We start from the raw sequence: 22,496 nt of genomic DNA, 5'->3' as shown, positions 1-22,496 counted from the left end.
GAAAATAGTTGCTTCTTTAACTTATTTTTCCCAACCATGGAAACAAATTGCTATTCTTTGTTTGTTTGTTTTGTTTTGTTTTTCGAGACAGGATTTTTCTGTATATCCCTCGCTGTCCTGGAACTCACTTTGTAGACCAGGCTGGTCTCAAACTCAGAAATCTGCCTGCCTCTGCCTCCTGAGTCCTGGGATTAAAGGCATGTACCACCACACCCTGCCCAATTTGCTATTCTTAAGGGTTCATATTTGCTTAACAATTTAGTAGTAAATTTAAAAAAAAAACACTTATTTTTAACTAACAACTTATCTCCCACTTTCAGGGTTACTAACAGGTTCTGTTATAAAAGTGTCTTGGATGGGAAGAAATTTTCTCAAGTTGACACCCTAATACCTTCTGTGGGAATGATTTTTAAAAAAAGTATATACTGAAAAGAAGACCCATTCCAACAGCAAGGCAAAGTGACAGTGGCCACTGACAGACTGATAGAAATCTGAGACAAGAATATAAAATCAGGGAGTTGCTGTGGAGTGTGAGAAGAGACCATAACTGTCTCAGACAAAGAGTAATAGCCACAATCAAAATCCAGCATAGGAGAGTTGGATAGGTCGCCTGTCCCAGACATAGAGGAACAGCTACAGATATGGAGCAGGACACCAAAGCAGCCCTAACTGTCCAAACAGTGAAAGTTTCTGAGGGTGATGGACACAAAACAACTACTAGTAGTAGTCCATAGTGGGGGTGTTCAATATACCCTTCCCATCCATCATGAAAAACTCATGGGCCTAATCGTTTTGCAGCTCCTATGTTGCTACAGACTGTGCCTCATAATATACATCATTCTCTATTCCTCTTCTTCTGCCTTGTTCCTGAGCTTTAGAAAACTCTCCCTTAATTTTTGATAAAATGTTCCATTAAATAGAGACTAGAGTACCTGTACATTTTTTTTTAATCTGGGTAGAACCTTTTTAATATAAAATGCCAGAGATCATAATGATATCACTTATTTTTGATTCAGGGAGAGAGCCCATCAAAATGGCATGGGCATCCTTTGAGTGTGGTGTAGCGGGTTATTTTAGAACAGGAGTTGAACAGAACACAAATGGTCTATTGTGCATTCATTTATTAGCCTCATCCTGTACTTTAACCTTCATTTATATAAATAGCACTTCAAAATATTTCTAGATTCCAGGAGGAGAGCATTAATTATATCATGTTACAGGCTGTCCCAAAATCTGGACATTTGCTTTGCATATATACCATAGCAAAAGGTGGCTACAGGGAAAGGATATGCTCCATATGGATTAAAGATCTCTAGGCATCATTCATATGTAGCAGAGGATTTCCTTGTCACACATCAATGGAAGGAGAGGCCCTTGGTCCTATGAAGGCTTGATAGATGCCCCGCTGTAGGGAAATGTGGGCAGGAAGGTGGGAGTAGGTGGGTGGATGGGGACACACCCTCGTAGAAGCAGGGGAGTGAGATGTGGGTTTTCAGGGGGGAAACAGTAGTACTATGTCCAATTTTCTGAGGATCTGCCAAACTGATTTCCAGAGTGGTTGTACCATCTTGCAATCCCACCAACAATGGAGGAGTGTTTCTCTTCTCCACATCCTCACCAGCATCTGCTGTCACCTGAGTTTTTGATCTTAGCCATTCTGTATGGTGTGAGGTGGTATCTCAGGGTTGTTTTGATTTGCATTTCCCGGATGATTAAGGATGCTGAACATTTTTTTTTTTTTTTTTTTTTGGTGTTTCTCAGCCACTCGGTATTCCTCTTTGGAGAATTCTTTGTTTAGCTCTGTACACCGTTTTTTAATAGGATTATTTAGAGTCCAGCTTCTTTTGTTTTATATATATATATATATATATATGTATATATATATATATTATCCCCCTATCCGTTTAGGATTGGAAAAAATTTTTTCCCAATCTGTAAGAACTACATCGAGTCCACAATCTCTTCCTGTTCTCCAAAGGAAAACAGCTTTTCCATGAGCATGGTTGAAGTCCAAATAGGAGGGTTTCAATATTAGGCTGAAACGAACTTTCTCTGTAGCTGCTCACTATGAGTCATCGATGACTCCCCTTCCTGTTGTTATAAGAAATGGTTCTTCACATATGATTTCCATTTCAACTTCTGCTTCTTCTGGCTTTCCTGCCTCTTCAGCATCTTACAACAGTTCTGCTCAGTTCACCATTAGAAGTTCATTGTTCTACCACACCATTTCATTGTGTCTACATCCCAAGCTTCCACCTCACTCTACCCAAGTCTATGACTCTTGTCCTTATAAACTTATTGTTCTCTACGTAAAGCCTCGTAGATGGTTCCCACAACTAATTTGAAAGAAATAGGAAAAACCAAAACAGAACATTTTTCTGTATTATTTACTCAGATGTCTGAGCCCACAGTTTTTCCATTAACTTGATTTGACTAATATGTTCCTAACTAAAGATTTCAACTTGGTGATTGAGACATGTTTATTCATCTTAAACTCTTTCAAATCTCAGCATATTTAGCTACAAAATATAAAAACCATAATGCTGACAGTTATAAACCTAGGGTTTAGGGTGTGCTTAACAAATTTGATAATTTAAAGTGACAAAATAAAAGGAGAATACAGAACTTGTGGTTTAAAACCAGAGGTGCTGATGGTGAATTTTTGTACCTCAGTATACTGATATGCTATAAGGAAATGGACGGTGATGTGTGGTATAAAATCCCAAAGGAGAGGTTTGAATTTATTCTTGGGATAGTTCAGACCCAATGCCAGCTTCACTCTGCAGCACCAGGTAAAGTGAGAGCCCATAGCAGACCTCCAAACCCATGTGCCGTGAAATGTTATTCATTACAGTGAGCAGCGAAGACAGAGCAGTTCAAATTACATCTGCTTCTCCACAGTTTACTTCTTTGTATTTTTCTGCCTTCTCGTTTGCAAGAAAATAAGCTGCATCTGGAAAGTCAGCAAAAGTGAACAATGAAGTCACCTCGACACTAAGCAAGATGCCTCAATTCCTCCCCAATTCCTCATGTTATGATACAAACCTGATTCTGCTCTCTCAGATCCGAGTCAGGGTGCATTAGAATGCACACCATTTCCCCTCAATTAAGCTGAAAAGTAACCCGGGATAACTGCAACAACTAATACCAGTCTGCTTAGGACATGCAGGTGGCATGGTCAGAGTTTTGGGCCGGTTCTCTAGAGAGTTCTCTAGAGTATACTATATATGGCAGAGGTTTGTGATTCCCTGAAGGTCAGAGACTTGCCAAGTCACAAAACAAATCCTCAGAAGAATTAACTAAACCTCGATGTCACCCCTGAACTCAGGGGAATCAAAGTCTAGTAGAGAAGACACAGCATCTTGTCCTTCAATATGATCACACATACACACACACACACACACACACACACACACACACACACACACACTCACACACATACACACACACACACACACACACTCACACACACACACACACACACTCACACACACACACACAAGAGAGACAGAGAGAGAGAGAGACTTAAAAAGAAGTTAATCATTCATTTTAAAATTATTTAAAGTCACATCTTCATTCTCAGTAGCCCCAGGTAACAGCGGCACAGCCCTCTTATTTAATTCACTCAGATTAATTTTTCCATGTTTGAGAATTAAAATAATTCATCTTCCTAAAATTGTGTCTAATTTAATGATAAAGCTCTATGAATATATTTAATATTTATGCTTATAAGTAATTTATTTGATTCCATTCATATGATCTGCAATATAATAAAAGTTTAAAGTTTGTTTTCTCTTTGAAAAAAAATCACATGATATTTAGAATATAATATTTTGCACTCGAATGTGTGAATTGTTGTCTTGGTTGCCTTTCCTATTTGATACACGAAAAATACTCTGACTAATACAAATTGAAGAACAAAGGTTTTATTCTGCTCAAAATTACCACTCACACTCATGGTGGGAAACACACAGTAGCAGAAGCTTGAGACAGATGAGACATGGAATCAACAAGCAAGGGACACTAGCATTCATTGTTCAACTTGCTTTTTCTATTATCCATTTTATACAGGCCAGAATCCTCTGTCCAAAGAATAGTCCCACTCATATTAATTAAAATCACCATGATAATCTCTCATGATTTACCCGGAGACCCATCACCCAGGGGATTAGACTACATCTAATAAACAGAGATCACTGCTGCATGAGTTATCACTGTCCTCCAAAGTGGCCATTTGAAAAATTATCTCTATCCCTCTGAGCTTTATGTTTTAAAATTGGCTTTTTGGAATTCTAATTGATGAGGTGTTGAAATAGTGAGGGAATGTGAGGAAATAGAGAAGGGTTTCTCTGAAATTATGCCACTTTAAAACTCGACTAAAACCCAGAAGCCAAAATAAATGCTCAGTTCTTTGCACACATGATCAAAGAATTCAGAATATGCTGGACACTGACCTTGGAAGCTCCTTGGGATTCTTTCCCCCTTTCCCTCATTCCATAGGCTCCAGGGGGGAATTGGTTTTCCAGGGGTGAACTGGTCATGGTGAGAACCAAGGCACCAGCTCAGAGCTGGACTCTTCCGTGGCCTTATGATAGGATGAGTAGAATGCTACAGAGTGTAAGGTCACTAGAACATCATTTTATTTTCTGATAAACTTCCTGATAAAATTTCACCATAGCATTTATCCCAAGAAAGAGGACACATGCGATGCTGATTCTGGGTCTACATTAAAGGAAACTCGACCATTGACATTTTAAGGACTTTACCATTGTACTATAAATGCCATCTGTAACAGTATTAAATCTGCCATGCCTTGGGAAATGCATGCATTGCTAGAATTGGCCTAAAATTGCCCAAAATCTTGTCAAGTTTAGAAAGTTGAAAATAAGATGTGCAGGCACTGTATCAAAATGTGTCCAATTTGCAAATTCAGGCTTTCTTAATAACCCTCCAAAACACTTTACTAAAAATACTATGAATTTGTGGCATTTATTGCCCATGTATGATCTGAATTGAGAAAGATCCTATTCTTGAAGCTACAGAATTCTGCAACATCAGTGAGTTTTCAATGTCTCTTATAGTTAGGCTTTTATTTCTCTTGCTTGATTTTTGGCAGAAAAAGAAACTCACAGTATGAACTATACAAAAAGAATCTCTAAAATTCTTAAATAATTAGATGTTAGCTTCAAATCAGATGTGGCCTTAAGTTAATTTAGGGCTTACAAAAGCTACAGATTAATATTACATTTCTAGCAGACTCAATAAAAATCTGTATTTCCATGTTGAACTTAGAAGACAATATATTTTATAAAGTCAGAAATAGTAGGCAATAATCAAATAACTAAGTAAAAGAGAACATTTTATGCCCTCCCTTACAAGAAATAAAACCCAAAGGATATGAATTGTGTTCTCTGATTCTCTAAGCACCTGAAATCTTACATATATGTATGATACTAAAACTAGATTTCCTGTTTGTAAAATACTTAGTGCACTTAAAAATCTAATATGCAACCCATACAGTTATGTGACAGGAACCACATGAAGAGTGGGGAATTTGTATCTGCTGTAGGCCACATGGACTAAAATGTGTGTCCATGCAGTGAAAACAAATAGATGAAACAACAGGGACACTTCACTCCTTATGCCCCCTAGGATACCCTTATAGTTGCTAGTTAGCAAAGGATGGATTGGAAATTCTGGTCCTCTTGCTTTGTGCAACACCGTAACTAGCTTACACAGCACTAAGAATCAAACCTGTGGCTTCCTGCATTGTAGACAAACACTACCAAATGAGTGGCATTGCTGTACTGTCCCATACATTTATGAAGACAATTGCGGCTGTTTGATCACGATCCTCAAGACTCATTTAGATATGTATTTGTATTTCCACTAATCGTGTCTCCTGAAAGGATTCTCCATTTAAAACAAGTGACTGAACTGCTCACTCTTCACAGTTGTCATGTGCTGTACAGAGACAAGTGTATGAATTTGCCAGTATAGACCTGAATGCAGGCTTCCAGGGAAATACATTATTGGGTTCCTAGGAGTCATACGTATCTCCAAATCAACATATCACATTGTTGTAAAGGCTCCCTCCATAGTCTCCATGATGCCTCTTGTCTATAGAAAGCAGACTACAATCCTCTAATCAGTTCTGAATAACACCTGTCTGACACAAACTGTAAGACCATCACAGTTTTCTGAAGAGAGTTCCTACCAGAACTTTCCCACATAAGATGTAGGCATTTTAACCTGCCTTCCATAAACCCCAGGGATGTACAGAGTGTGGTATTAAAGAGATCATGGAAAGGATACTCTTGATAGTACAAGAACTGAAACCTGAAGACAGAGTTAGCTCTTCTTGGTCACTTGCAGGGTACAACATGGTTGACCCAACTTTCTGCAGCTCTGCACAGAGGCTGGAATGATCTTAAATGTTGCTTTAGGAGTTATGGATAGTTACTTTAACAAGGAAGTAAATCTGAAAATATAGAATGGTGCATAATATAGAACTGGATATATCCAATAGTTAAATCTCTCAGTTCAAGTTGTGATAAGTAAATAACAAATATCACAACAAAAGGGTAGTGTATAAGATGTTGTGAGCCTGAGAAGTCCCAGCAAGGAACTTGGCATGCTGGCCAGCTGAAACATTACATATTCATGGATGGCATCTCAATGCGTTCTCACATAGTGAATGGGCCAAGAAACTCCAAGGCCTTTGTATGCACACCAATGCAAATCATGAGGGTTATATGCTAATGATGCTTCCAGAGCCCTCTCCTCCTGCCGGGATCACATCAGTTATTAACATTGTATAGTAACATGGTGAGAGAATCAGAAATTCTGAGCATTCTTTTCTGAGCATGCCAAATTTATGTACTTCTTAGATGCAAAATACATCCATCTCATCCCAACAAATTCAAAGGTCTTAATTAAATTCTAGCATCAGCTTTAAATTTTAAATTCTGAATCTCAAACTGGTAACTACATCAGAGTTATGAGCAAGACTCAAGGTATGCTCTATCCTGAAAACAATAGTCTTTTGTGATATTTGAGTAACATGGGCATTGCTATATACCTTCAGTAGTTACAAATGGATAGATATTGTCCCCTTTGTAAACTTAGCACATCCCATACTCTCTCTATTTTCCACTATGGCCAAAGTTTGTAGCCATTAACCCAGATTCTTTGCCATGGTGATAGATAATGAAGAAAAAATATGGCTGTTATCCAGATCTGGATCACTGTTGATCCAGAAGGGAAGGAGGGAAGACACATCAACAGAACTACATCATTTTTGAAGCCAGCAGGAATCATTGGCACAAGCTACTTGTCTCCTGAGTTTTATTCCAGGAACACCAATTCATTTTATCCTTGTCAGGGCCAGTTCTTTGGTCAAGTGGCAGGAGGACTACTTGTTTGTAGAAATAAATTAGTTCTGCCTGCTCACCAGGGCCCACATGAGTCTGCATATGTCACATAGTAATGGATAGCACCCAAATTCACAGTGAATCAGTTTCCCTCTAGTGCCCAAGCCACTGAAGTGTGAGGATGACCAGGCCACAGAGAACCGTTTAGAGCTTTGGCAGACAGGACAGGGACCACTCTAGCACAGAGTAATGGGCAGATTATTTCACAGCGTGTGTACATTCTGAGCTTTCTTCATCCTATTTTATGCTTGAGGTAAGTTCCACCCAAAGGTATATGAAATCAAACTCTACACAAAAGCATTCCTGGTGTATAACACCCTAGAAACAAGCCCTCAACACACTGAGCACATGTTCAGTCCTCACAGATAGGAGTAAATTGCACCGACTCACATAACTTTTGAGGAAACAGAAGACACAAGTTTAAGATGATACTGTGCACTAGTTAGCTCACATATTGCTCTGGTTACATAAAAAAATTGTGGGAGCTTTTGGGAAAAAAATACTTAACAATTGGGACAATTAAAGTTTTTAATTTTAAAGGAGTAGCTTATTTTACACGTTGCTTGTTTTCTTATGACTTTGACTTAGTGCCACCCTAGAGCAAAAGAATATGGAATAGCTAACCAAGTGACACATCTCTGAAACTGTGTCTTAACAATTGAGAAAGTTCAGTGAATTAAGATATTTAATGTTTTTTATTTAAAATATTTTATCATTATAATTTATTAATTTATGTGTGGCAGGGGGTCCCAGAACAAGATTACATAATTCCCTTTCTGCTTTTTAGTGGGTTCTAGAACTAAAGCTCATGTTACCAGGCTTACACAGCAAGCCGTTTTACCTACAGAGCCATCTGACCGACCGGTATTAAGTGGTTTAAAGAGGATTTTTTTTGACCTTCATTAAGGTTCTCTTCTATATTAGGCCTCTGTAGTACTTTCTTTATTGAATACTCAGAGTTAATACTGGAAATATTCTTTCAAAATTCTTCAGTTCCAAGGAATAAATAATTTAAGCATGATGAAGCTCTTAGAGGGGAGAAAAGGTACCATCAGAAAGCTGTGTACTCTAACAATACAGGTATTACCTCAGTTATGCTCAATGTGATCCTTGTTCACAGATGATGACACTAAGACTGATGTTTTTAATGGAACTAGTGACTGTTTAAAAAACCCAAGCTGAATCCTAGGAATCCTTTGTAACATAAGGTACATGAGACATGAGTATCTGCTTGATGTCTGCTTCTTACATTCATTTGTTAACTTCACAGTCTAAACAAGCTTTTCCTGGTAGAATCATGGATTTTTGCATAGTCAAAACTACAGAATTCTTTTCACTGGACAGTAACATTATCAGAAAGGAAGCAACCCGAGTTTATTTGTATTTTTGATTTACAAAGATATAATAAAAAAATAGCTTCCATGTGGATTTTCTTCAAATGAATTTTATGCTAATTTTCAGAAAGTTCATATTATTCATGCATTATTAGGCACGTTCAATTTATAACATACTTATAAAAAGATTGTTCTGATTTCCAGGTGTGCTATGAGTTGTTAGTGGGTGGGAGAGAAAACAGAAATGGTATCTGTAGCAATGTACATGCATATGAATGGCCAATTCTGGAAGCAGAGGGTACTTTGAATTTCATTTTCAGTTTTGATATTGAGTAATGTAGTTTTGGTAATGTAATTTGAAATTTACTAACATCTTTCTATGTCCAGATTTGGTTCAGTGAGCTTACTACATAATGAACTACTCATAACTCATTGCACATTATAGGTTTTCTTAAAGCAATTCAATAGTAATAAAATATATACAGGAACAAATCCATCTTTCTTCTGAATGTCAATAAATATTTAATCTCAATTTAGTCCAAAATAACTGTTAAAGGAATGTCTTAGTAACTTAATAACCATAGTGAAAGATTATCATAATAAGCTTCCTAACTTTAATCTTGCAATAAGTAAGTTTCTCTTCAATGCATCCAATTAAAGGAAAAATGTGCTATAATAAAACTCATGTAGAAGCTAAATGTCTCGGCTTTTGACTTATAAACAATTGCAGTATGAGTGGAACTATCACAATTCATTTTAAAATATTTATATAGAAGCCACAAGATATAATATTTAAGCAAATACATATCCATGATATTTGAATCTATTCTCTTAGAAGATCAACTTCACAGAACCCTGTATGGGTTTGTAAGGTTGCAGGAACATAATGCAATTTCCCTTTTGTAGTGATATTTCAAAGACATATTCTATTTCAATCAATTTAAGAAGATATTATTATGCTATGAATGCAACTTAAAGTGATTCAAACTCTGTGCCTTAGAATGTAAAGGCCCAGGAGGAAATCAAACCATTAGCAAACTAGTTTCCATACAACATGAGGAATGATGTCACCAAGTTCTGCATGCTCCAATGGGACAGCAGGCTATGGCTGTTTTAAACAGGCAAACTTTCTAGTGGAGGAGTCATTTCTAAGAGTCAGAAAATGGATGAAATGAAACAAGAGGAAGACAAAAGGTCAGTTCCTGAGGAAAGGTTCCCATGACCTTGGCCAGAGACTCAGTTGACTTAGCATCGCATCTTAGCACATAGTGAAGAATGGGCTCTAAATGTGACAGTGGAGGAAATCAGGAGCTGGCATCACTAAAATTTTTACAATATACATTACAGAACTTTCACTTAAAAAAAAACTGTATTGGGAATGAAGCAGAACCTTAAGGATTCTCTGAAAAGTCAGTTATATTAGAAGGTATTTTACTGGGACAAACATATAAGAAAATGTTTTCCGAAAATAGACACATAGACACAGATAAAGAATAAGAGAGATTTTTTAAAAAAAATGTTTCACTAAAACACAAACACACACACACACACACACACACACATAAATATTCAGCAGATGCTGGCGAGGATGTGGAGAAAGAGGAACACTCCTCCATTGTTGGTGGGATTGCAAGCTTGTACAACCACTCTGGAAATCAGTCTGGCGGTTCCTCAGAAAATTGGACATAGTACTACTGGAGGATCCCATAATACCTCTCCTGGCTATATATCTAGAAGATGTTGCAACCGGTAAGAAGGACATATGCTCCACTATGTTCATAGCAGCCTTATTTATAATAGCCAGAAGTTGGAAAGAATCCAGATGTCCCTCAACAGAGGAATGGATACAGAAAATGTGGTACATTTACACAATGGAGTACTACTCAGCTATTAAAAAGAATGAATTTATGAAATTCCTAGGAGGGCATCATCCTGAGTGAGGTACTCCAATCACAAAGAACTCACACAATATGTATGACTGATAAGTGGATATTCGCACAGAAACTTAGAATACCCAAGATATAAGATACAATTTGCTAAACACATGAAACTCAAGAAGAACGAAGACCAAAGTGTGGACACTTTGCCCCTTCTTAGAATTGGGAACAAAACACCCATGGAAGGAGTTACAGAGACAAAGTTTGGAGCAGAGACGAAAGGATGGACCATCTAGAGACTGCCATATCCGGGGATCCATCCCATAATCAGCCTCTAAACGCTGACACCATTGCATACACTAGCAAGATTTTGCTGAAAGGACCCAGATAGAGCTGTCTCTTGTGAAACTATGCCGGGGCCTAGCAAACACAGAAGTGGATGCTCACAGTCAGCTATTGGATGGATCACAGGGCCCCCAATGGAGGAGCTAAAGAAAGTAACCAAGGAGCTAAAGGGATCTGCAACACTATAGGTGGAACAACAATATGAACTAACCAGTATCCCCGGAGCTCGTGTCTCTAGCTGCATATGTATTAGAAGATGGCGTAGTTGGCCATCAGTGGAAAGAGAGGCCCATTGGTCGTGCAAAGTTTATATGCCTCAGTACATAGGAACGCCAGGGCTTTTTGGATAGCATTGGAAATGTAAATGAAATAAATACCTAATTAAAATATAAATAAATAAATGTTTCACTAAAACACACACACACATGAATATTCTACTAAAACAAATGCATAAAAGGACACATGATAAAAGATTCTTCCTTAATGACATGCATATTTTGCCCCACCTTACATTACATAGTTAAAGTACATTTGTTGGGAACTCATAGACAGAAATGCACCAAAAAACTTCTGGTGGTATGCTGCAGTTTCCTGCTCCTTCCATGGACTCAGACCAATTGGCAGAGTAATGTCAGCTGAGACAAACTGCTGAAACAGACACACCTGCTAGCAAGACCCACAGAGGACATGTGATGTTTGGACTAATCTAAATAGAACTCAAAAGGCAGTGGTTTACATATATAACCAGCTGTGAAACACTTGTGGGTTTCATGTCTTCGCTAATCTTCGCTTTCTGAGAAAGGCACAGCTGAGAACTTTTCCTAGTATCCTTCCAGGTGGGGGTAGGTACCTCCTGCTAACATGTGCCCGGATTGAGGTCTGGCTGTCCCTGCTAGGTAATGCCATCACTGCTGATTTCTGTTTGCTATCCTGACTACCAAACTGAACTGCTGGTGTATCCATGACGTGTTTGTAAGTGGATCAAGCTGCCTCTACCAACCTGTGAACTGAACTGCCAGTTTCCAGACAACAGAGTTGCTCCAAAGAATCTTTCTAAACAGGTCTACTTCCCCTACCCCTCATCACATCCTTTTTTTTTTCCTACTACCTCTGGTAGGTGGTGGGCTATAAAGAAGGTTGAATTATTTAAGAAAAATCATTTTCAAAAAAGATGTTTGAAACAATTAAGCTGCACAAGAATGTGAGAAATAAAATTCCACTGAATAGAATAAAAGATACGGAAGAGAACCTTTGCAGAAGAGCACCTTAAACAAAAACTAATTTCAGTAATTAAAGATCAAGTCAATTAACATTAACGTTTTCAAAAGTTAGAAAGTTAGAAAGATGAGAGAGAAAGTGAGATATAAATTTAAAAGAATGAAGAAAGATGGTAAGCATATAGAACATAATCAAGCTTTCATACACAAATTGTTTAAGAATTTTAAAAATAAAAAGGGGAAACATTGAAAATCTAATTTTATTAAAGTTAAATAAGGGCTTAAAATGTCCCCAAACTTCAAATAAACATGGATGTACAAATACTACTGAGAGAATCTCATTTAGCGTAAATCAAAACAGTCATTCACCAAAACACAGTGGAGTGAAACTGTCAAATACAGGATAATGAGAAAATCTTGTGAACAGAAAAAGAAAAATATCAAGTCAAACAAATAATGGTCCATTAGATTTGTACCATCACTCATAAAAAATAAATCTATAAACAAAAAGAAAATAGGAAATATATTACAAGTGCTGAAAGAAAAGAAATAAACCCAAATTTCCTACCTAAGGAAGCTATTCCTAACATACATTCTTTCTAAATATTAGAAGAAACAGTCTGCCTCAGATAAACAGAAACTGAAGGGACTGATGACCCATACATGAACCAATAAGCAATAAGAATAGAAGGATGATAACTACTACATTATTTAAGATTGTTTAGGGAAACAAAACATAGAAATTGGCCAATACAGAAGGAAGTTGGCTAATCCAATGATGGGTATCATGCTTGAAAGAAGATCCAGGTAGCCTCTTGATATAATAATCTAGAAGCTGAGCAATCCTATCTGATATTGAAGGTCTGAAGGACTTCAGAGAGTATCAAGTTCACATAAAAAGCCACAGAGGCTAGAGTGAAATGTCCGTGGGTCTTAGCATCAGTGACAGGAGCACCCACTCAAGGACCTTTCTTGACTATGTTTCACACTTTCAACTACTTTGTCCCTAATTCACATTGTAAATATGGTTAAAAGTAGCCAGCAATAACCATTCAACAGCTTGAGTACTAAGATGCATGAAATTTATCAGATCAAATTTATTAATCCATTGCTTTTTAATTCAATCACATTCAAATATTCAGGACATGAATATAATATAGACCAATCTTTTCAAGATGTAATATAAATCACTATTAGTCCAATTTCTAATGGGCATCTGAAACCTCTTGAAGCAGGCCTTGACTATCCACATGTCAATCAGCATTAGTGTCTTCTGAAGGGCTATTAAACTCATTTACTAACTCTCATTCTTGTCATTCTTGGGTGTCTCTAGCTGTCATTTCTAAATTTTCCAAATTCATCCCATCACTCAGTTTCAAAGTCCAAAGATCCATAAAATGAGAATTAGTTGAAAGAGTGGCACTTGACTCCCTGATACCAATTTACTGTGTTAGTTAATTTATAATTACTATGACTGGGAGACATGATATTAATTTTGTTTCATACCATAAGAGATTTTAGTGCATCATATCAAGGGAACCATCCCAGGGAGGTTGGTTCATAGCAATAAGAATGTGGGGTTGTGGCTATATATATTAAATCTAACCATGAAAGAGAAAACAAATTGGAGCTGAGCTACAAGCCATCAAAAGTCTACCCTACTGAGCTACCTAACTAGTTAGGATAGAATGTTTTAGAACATACTGAAAATGATGAGGAAAATAGGAAATCAGGACATCAAAACTAAACCAAACTAAACTAAACTAGACTTTTATAGACCAGAAAGGGTGCTAGGAGGAGATTGGTAGGCTAAGAAGTCCCTTGCATAAATAGACTATTCAGATGTACAATGTACATGATTATCTGTGTTTATGATATGTTTTTAATTAGAACATTTTATGAAATATTTCAATAACAACTCTTCTGTCATTGCTGCTCTAATATGACATGATAGAACACACTTAACGACAAGGGAAAGCTGTTATACAAAGACTCAAGTTCTAGTTTTCAAGAAAGCTGTTAGGGCTCTTTTTTATTATATCTTCCCCTCCAAATTCTAGATATAGGTCAGATTGAAAGGATTTATTGAAATAATCTACTTCAACTATTTAGGCTTAAGCCCTATCTGCACTGAAATAAAACACAGTTCCTTGAAAAAATGTAATTAGATCCAAGCATACCTAAACATCAAGAAAAAGAATCCATCTGAGCTTATGTCTACTCTAGTGCCCAGTCATATAAAGATCATGAAACGAATTCCTGCCCATAAACAGGAATATGCAATTTAGCTAGAAATTTACTGATGATTAAAGCATATCTGATGGTTGTAGCTATATGTCTAATTCTAATTGTGGCATCAAAGAAGGTGAAGGTGATTTTAAGAATGTCACCCAATTTGGTGCTGAAATTTTAAGTTAAATTTAACAAAGATCTTTAAGATATCAGCTTATTAAAATAAGTGACAGCATACAAGCCATTGAACAAATGTTTTTTGAACATTAACTAGCACTGACTTTTATAACCCCAAAGCTATTATAAGACAAGTGAGAAAAATCTGATCCCTGAGGCTTGCTAGCTGCCATCTTAGCTTCAGGTTTAGTGATTTTGTATCAAGGTAATGAGGCTGAGAGTGAAGATCAGAGTATTCATTGTGTTCCCCTGGCTTCTGCATGCACAGAGACACACATCTACACACACCTGTGTGCATAAGCCACACACACACACACACACACACACAGAGTGTATTCACTTCTCCACCTACACATACACAAGGAACAAATCTGATAGAGCAGTAAGAATGAAATTCTTTGATATTATTTCGTAAAGTATATAAACATTTATAAATATTGTCTCCTGACTTTGAAAAAATTTGAGGATGTACATTCATGTAAAAGTTGAAATTCTAGTCAAATTTCATCTTCTGTTTTTAAATTTTAGTTTTAGAAATGTAATTCAGACTCTTAAAGTAATTTTGTATTTATTTATTATAAACTATATATAAACTTTCACACACAAATATTGTATGTAACTATTATACACATAGTGTATAATCTGTATATAATATGCAATATTATACATTCTCTAGTACATGAGATAACCCATGTTATCTTACACATATGTTCTGGTTGAATACAAAAATTATGCTCATATATATTTGTAATTTATATGTAATGTGTAGATTTGCCACACTTCAGATTAAATACATGAAAAGCTTGGTAGATAAATGTATAAAATCTAACCTATAAACAAACTATTATTCATTAAGAGTACCTGATCTCTCTTGACAAGAATTTATTTTCATATATATATATGAAATAAATTGCATAAAAGATTACCTATATGTGTGTGTAATTGTGTAACAATGCACATGTTTTGATAGAAATATATAGAAGGTATTTGAAGATAATAACCAAGTACTCACATGATTAAAAATCTCCAGAAAAATCTTATACAAATTCAGAGAGTATAAATCCAACAGCTCAACTAACAAAACAAGAATGGCCTCATCACACGCAGATTTGATGAGTTGGGCACAATCCCAGTTCCCTGAGTTATTGTTAGAAGCAAAATTGTGGAAACACTGTGATTTGGCATTCACTTTTGAATAGTCATTATTGTTGTTCAAATGGCTTAAACAGTTCAACCACACATATTTAATCACTGCAGAGAAATCTTAATTTTAGGGAGTGATAAGTAATCAGAATCATAGAAAAAAGTAGCTTGTCCTAAAATAAGCACAACATATTATTAGACGTCAAGTGAAATTTTAATGCATTTTTCATAGGAAATAGAACTAATCTGTGGTGGATGTTATTTGCATTATTATGAAATATTCCACTCTTTTAAAGGAGTATGATAGGTGTTTAATTATAAGTTATATTACACAGAAAATTTCAGGGAGTGTTCTAATTTCCAGACTACCTTTCTACAGGCAACCACAAGAGAATGTGTGGATATTTCAAAAGAATGTAAGCTATGCATAGAGGAACAGATTTGACTTTGTAATGGAGATCTGGCTTATAGGTCATTTTATGTTTTCAGCCCACCACTAAGGATTTATCATGAGTAAAATGAGGGTGGACAATGGGAAAAAAACTTTCTTCATGATTTTTATCAATACTATAGGACTGTCTAGAGGCAATAAACCATACCCATTCTCTCTGTCACACTGCCCCATTGTGCTAAGTGTTAGGCAGGAAAGCATCCACATTTGCACAAATCACTATTCTGTTCCAGGCCCTGTTTGGAGAATTCTATTTATATGAACATATAAAGGCAAAGATTTCTGGCCTCTAACTAGGTGGAAGGGACATTTTCTTCCTGAGATCTGAATGAGAGGCATTATATGTCACAATTAATATATATAGAAGGCATATAAAACAACGATGGCTCTATTATTCAATTGTCACTGATAGGAAGCTGGTGGCAAAATTACTCTCCAGAGGTCATAACTAATTCCCTCCTCCTAGTTTTCATTTATCCACCTTTCAAGACAAAAAGGAATTTCTACCAACTGTGGGATTATAAATTCAACCTAAGATCCGAAAATCGGGTACTGTTTTTTTTACCTTTACCCTTCATCATGGATGATGAAGATATTGCCACTGGAATTCAGCTATGACAGTATGGATGATTAAGCTCTAGTCTAATTGGCTTTGCAGTGTGAGCAGAAGCCAGGACTTAATGATTGTTTCCCCCAGCCTCTGAATTAAAATAAACCCCTGTGATTCAGTCACCAAGAACAGGAGTCTGATGATTATGAAAGCCTTTTTATGGGCAACAGCGCTGATTATAGGAAAACTGAAAGTACAAGATTAACTTTAGCTCTTGGAACTTTCAACTAATTAACATGCCTTTAAGAAATCATTTGCATGTGAAATGGATGTGTTTGAATGTGCTGATGTATGTGCATGTGTGTGCTTGTGCCTATGAAAGCCAGAGGCTGAAGTCATGTATATTCCTAAGTCACTTTCTTATGTTTTTGAGACAGGATGTCACTGAGCCTGGACTTTGCAGGCTCACCAGTCAGCTCTGAGGCCTGTTCTGTCTCTTCCCCTCATCCTATGCTGAAATCATGAACTTGCCTTACCACCACTGACTTTTTATGTGCTTGGATATCAAGGAGACATCTCCTTAAACCCTTGCTGAACTTTTAAAAACTCTGATTTAAAGGCAGAGATTTGAGATCACCTCAGTATTTCTAAAGCATGTGAAAGCTATTGATGGCTTTACGGAAAACAGATGTTTAAGCCTTACATAATCTTACAAACAGTTGCTGCAGTTCACTTTGCAGAGAACAAATGCTAGGCTTAACAGGTGGTACTCAGAGGGGGTTGGATGTCAAGGGTATCCCTCAGCTCTTCTTCTACCTCATTGAGGACATAGCTGGAGGGATGGATCACTCTCCTTACCAGGTAAACAAAGCTGTTCCCTGTGGTGCTGGGACTAAGTACATGCCAGAAAACCAGAATATGAAATGAGGAAACATTTCTCCAATGAGCTTTCAACTCCCTGTTATTTTCCCCACTGTCTTCCTGTGGGAGGATTTTACAGAGAACTCTCATAAGCCCGAAGACAAAGACTGTCTTTGTACAGAACTATGATTTTCAGGTACTAGAACAATCCAGTTTGAATAAATTTTCTATAATTTCAAAATTAAAAGATAACAGAGAAGGGACTTTGAAAATATCTTCACAATCCATATCTAAAAATAGCAATGCCCATGTTAGCTAAAGAAATATTTGGTCTTGGGCTGCTGAGATGGCTCAGTGGGTAAGAGCACCCGACTGCTCTTCCAAAGGTCCCGAGTTCAAATCCCAGCAACCACATGGTGGCTCACAACCATCTGTAATGAGATCTAATGCCCTCTTCTGGTGTGTCTGAAGAGAGCTACAGTGTACTTACATATAATAAATAAATAAATCTTTAAAAAAAAAGAAATATTTGATCTACATTTTAATCATTCTCATGAAAACCATTCCATTACCACGGATCTCATTGCCCAGGGAAGGGCAATACATCTCAATACTTCTCTCTCTCTCTCTCTCTCTCTCTCTCTCTCTCTCTCTCTCACACACACACACACACACACACACACACACACACCATACTGCTGAAAAACTAGCTAAATGACTATGTAAATGAGTAGCAATGATGAAACAAAGAAAACACATCATCTGCACAATCACTTCTGAAATTTTTAATGTGATCCCTTACATTTAAGTCGGAGCTACTCAAGCCACAGTAAGGTCAGATATTTGTTTGTCCACCTCAGAAATGGTAACAGAGGACATGTTGGGAAAAAGGTACCTAAAATTCAATTAGTTACAAACCCCAAATCTATCAAAAATTTGTTGAAAATATAGAAAAATATGGATATTATGTAAAATCCGTATACCACACGATATATTTTCAAGTTTTTGTATACTTATATGTAACAGTGAGGCCAATTTTAAATTAATACACACACACACATACATACATACACTCACACACACACGTGTGTGTGTATATATATGTTGTGTGTATATATATATATGCTATATATATATATACATATATATTAAATTGAAAGGAACTATCTTCTGTAAAGAAGAAATATTATATCTCATAATCTCTTAGACCTATTCGTTTTTCATAAATAGTATAAGAGCCAGAGGTGGGGGAGAGGTGACTACAAGGTTATAGTGTCTTATGGACATAGTAAAGAAGATGCAGATATTTGATTCCTAGAAGTTGGGACATCATGGCAAAACTTGTACAAGCCAGACCAAATCCCAGCATAGAGAGGGAAGCTTGGCAAACAACCCCACCCATACTGTGGAGCTAGTGACAGTCAGCTGCAGGGAAAGGAAGAGACAGTTTTCTGTAAGCATGTAGCCTCTGGTAAATTGACTGCTCACCAGTGGAAGATGACACATCCAAGAATATTTAGGCAATACAAATTAGTCTTATGGAAAAAAAATAGAGTGACACAAAATTGTATGGGTAGAGAGTAGGAATGGACCTAGAAAGAATACGGAAATATGGTAAGCATTATCAATGAACATCATATGAAACTCTCAAAGAATTAATTACCTTTTACTCTTTTACAATAAATTATGCATTTTAATGTTGAAATTTGAATCATATTCATATTAACTGAATTTGTATTGTTACTATTGTAATCAAAGTAAAATTGCATTTTGATAGATATGGTCATTTGTATCATTTATGTACTCTGGTATATTCATTTAGAGGCATTTGGTAAATTAAAAGAAAGAAAAAGCACTAAAATCTACACTTTTCAGGAAAATATTCTTTAAACTCCCATTGTCTTAATTAGGCATGGGTGGAAAGTGTATGTTCATCAAAAGCAACAAGACTAATACATTGTTTCTTTCTCCTCTCAGGGGCCGACGTTATCAACTTTGATGGCCATGGTGTGTTACCATATCGATTCAGAAACAAGAAGATGAAAACACTCAAAGATGTTATTGCTTTGAAATTTAAGACCTCTGAAAGTGAAGGAGTACTTTTGCATGGTGAAGGACAGCAAGGGGATTACATTACTTTGGAACTGAAAAAAGCAAAGCTGGTCCTCAGTTTAAATCTAGGTTTGTTGCAACTCTCTATTATTTTCCTCATCATTAAAATATCTGTAAAGAAGGGGCAGAAGTGATGACTCAGCAATTGAGAGCACTGCCTGCTCTTGCAAAGCACTCAGGCTCAATTCCCAGCACCAACTGATAGCTCACAAGTGTCAACAGTGGAATTGGAGTTCCATGGGATCTAATGACCTTTTCTGACCTTTATGACCACCAGACATGTACGTGGTACACTTAAATACAGGCAGGCAAATCATTCATACATGTAACATGAACAAATAAATAAGTTGAAAGCATTTTAAATGTTACATAACCCTTTAAAACAAGAATTTTAACATCTCATTTTATATTGCCAATTCCGTTTATCTATGGTAGAGATTGTGTATTTGTACACCTATTTCTCTTAGTTACATTTTTTTATCATTGTGGCATTATACCTGAAAAACTTCTTAACAAAGAAAAGCTGCTATTGCTTCATGTTGCATAATTCTCAACCTATAGTCACTGGATCATAGCTCTGGATTGTGTTAAGGTAGAACAACAGGGAGAGCATGGCAGAACAAAGATGCTCATGGGGGCCAAGAAATAGAAAGAATAGAAGAAGACAGTCACGAGATAGACACTTCCGCAACCCGTTTACTATGAGCATTTTCTTTCAACCGAGATCTAACCCCTAGTGCCTGTAATATCTCAATAGCACTAGAAAATCATTATTTCATCAGTGGATTGACTGATCCATGCATGAAGTTAAAACAATCACCATCCAATCACTTTTCTAAACCTCACCAGCCTGGATCTAGGTTTTAAACATTGAATCCTTGTGAACACTTTATATTCAACCCATAGCACTATTGAGTCAATACAATGTTTGTTGCAACACTTGCACTATGTTCAATGTTATGGTAGCTGGTAGTGAACTTAGGAGGACAGAAAAACATGGTCTCATTAAATTTGAGGTTTGCTTTATCTGGTATCAATGGAAGGGGAGACCCTTAGTCCTGTGGATGCTTGATGTACCAGCATTGCAGAATGGTAAAATGGTGAGGCAGGAATGGGTTGGTGGGTGGGAGATTACCCTCTTAGAGGCAAAGCGGAGGTGTGATAGGATGGCGGTTTGAGGAAGGGAGACTGAGAAGAGGGACAACATTTGAAATGTAAATAATTTTAATAACCAATATTTTAAAAATGTTTATGAACTGCCCTAGTGAAATAAAAATATGACTTCAAAACATAAGTCTTAGGAAGTCAGTTTAATAAGTAGCTATTATCTGGTGCTCAGATTGAAATGCTACCTTGAGAATCAATAGAACCAATATCAGGATGTATAATGAATGAAAACCATTTCTTAGAAAAAAAAACCACAATGCCCAGGATAAAATTTAAGTGTTGAAAAAAATGAGGCCAAGAAAAGAGACAAGACAGTATGGAGTGAGACCATTGCAGAAAAAGACCTCACATGTCTATGGGCAAAACTACAAGAGCCTCAAGCACATAGACAAGTACAGATACTCTGGGTTTTCTTAGAAGGGGGAACAAAATACCTATGAGAGGAGAAACCAAGACAAAGTGTGGAGCAAAGACTGTAGGAAAGGCCATCCTGAGACTGCCCTATCTAGGGATGCATACCACATACAGGGAAAACTTTCCTGAGCAGAACACCAAAAGCTTATGCTCTAAGATCAAGAATTGACAAGTGGGACCTCATAAAATTACAACGCTTCTATAAGGCAAAGTACACTGTCAATAGGACAAAAGAGCAACCAACAGATTCGGGAAAAAAAATTACCAACCCTACATCTGATACAGGGCTAATATTCAATAATACAAAGAACTCAAGAAATTAGACTCCAGAGAACCAAGTAACCCTATTAAAAACGGGCCTAGCAAACACAGAAGTGGATGCTCACAGTCAGCTATTGAATGGATCTCAGGGCCCCCAATGGAGGAGCTAGAGAAAGCACCCAAGGAACTAAAGAGAACTGCAACCCTATAGGTGGAACAACAATATGAACTAACCAGTACCCCAGAGCTCTTGTCTCTAGCTGCATATGTATCAAAAGATGGCCTAATAGGCCATCACTTGAAAGAGAGGCCCATTGGACTTGCAAACTTTATATGCCCCAGTACAGGGTAATGCCAGGGCCAAAAAGGGGGAGCGGGTGGGTAGGGGAGGGGGGGTGAGTATGGGGGACTTTTGGGATAGCATTGGAAATGTAAATGAGGAAAATACCTAATAAAAAAAATGGAAAAAAATTCTCACCTAAAGAAATGTTCAGCATGTTCAGTCATCAGGGAAATGAAAACTAAAACAACCATGAGATTCCACCTCACACCAGTCAAAATGGCTAAGATCAAAAACTCAGGTGACGGCAGATGCTGGTGAAGATGTGGAGAAAGAGAAACACTCCTCCATTGCTGATGGGACTGCAAGTTGGTACACCCACTCTGGAAATCAGTTTGGCGGTTCTTCAGAAAATTGGACATAATACTACCAGAAGACCCAGCTATGCCACTTCTGGGAATATACACAGAAGATACTCCAACATGTTCCATTATGTTCATAGCAGCCTTATTTATAATAGCCAGAAGCTGGAAAGAACACAGATGTCCCTCAACAGGGGGATTGGATACAGAAAATGTGGGACATTTACACAATGGAATACTACTCAGCTATTAAAAGCAATGAATTCATGAAATTCTTAGC

General features: G+C 36.9%; 1 protein-coding gene across 1 annotated transcript in view; it reads left to right on the top strand.

Moving 5' to 3' along the window:
• Positions 1-22,496, top strand: part of Cntnap2 (contactin associated protein 2) — a 2,252,040-nt gene that overhangs the window by 909,398 nt on the left and 1,320,146 nt on the right. Inside the window, exon 5 of the mRNA XM_085840650.1 lies at positions 19,598-19,801. Coding sequence (XP_085696776.1) covers positions 19,598-19,801 — 204 coding nt within the window. The remainder of the gene's footprint in view (positions 1-19,597; positions 19,802-22,496) is intronic.

Source organism: Mus caroli, unplaced genomic scaffold (assembly GCF_978045245.1).
Source record: "Mus caroli unplaced genomic scaffold, Mus_caroli_1 scaffold_7, whole genome shotgun sequence".
NCBI classification, from domain to species: Eukaryota; Metazoa; Chordata; class Mammalia; order Rodentia; family Muridae; genus Mus; species Mus caroli.
This window is presented reverse-complemented; position numbering and strand designations above follow the sequence as displayed.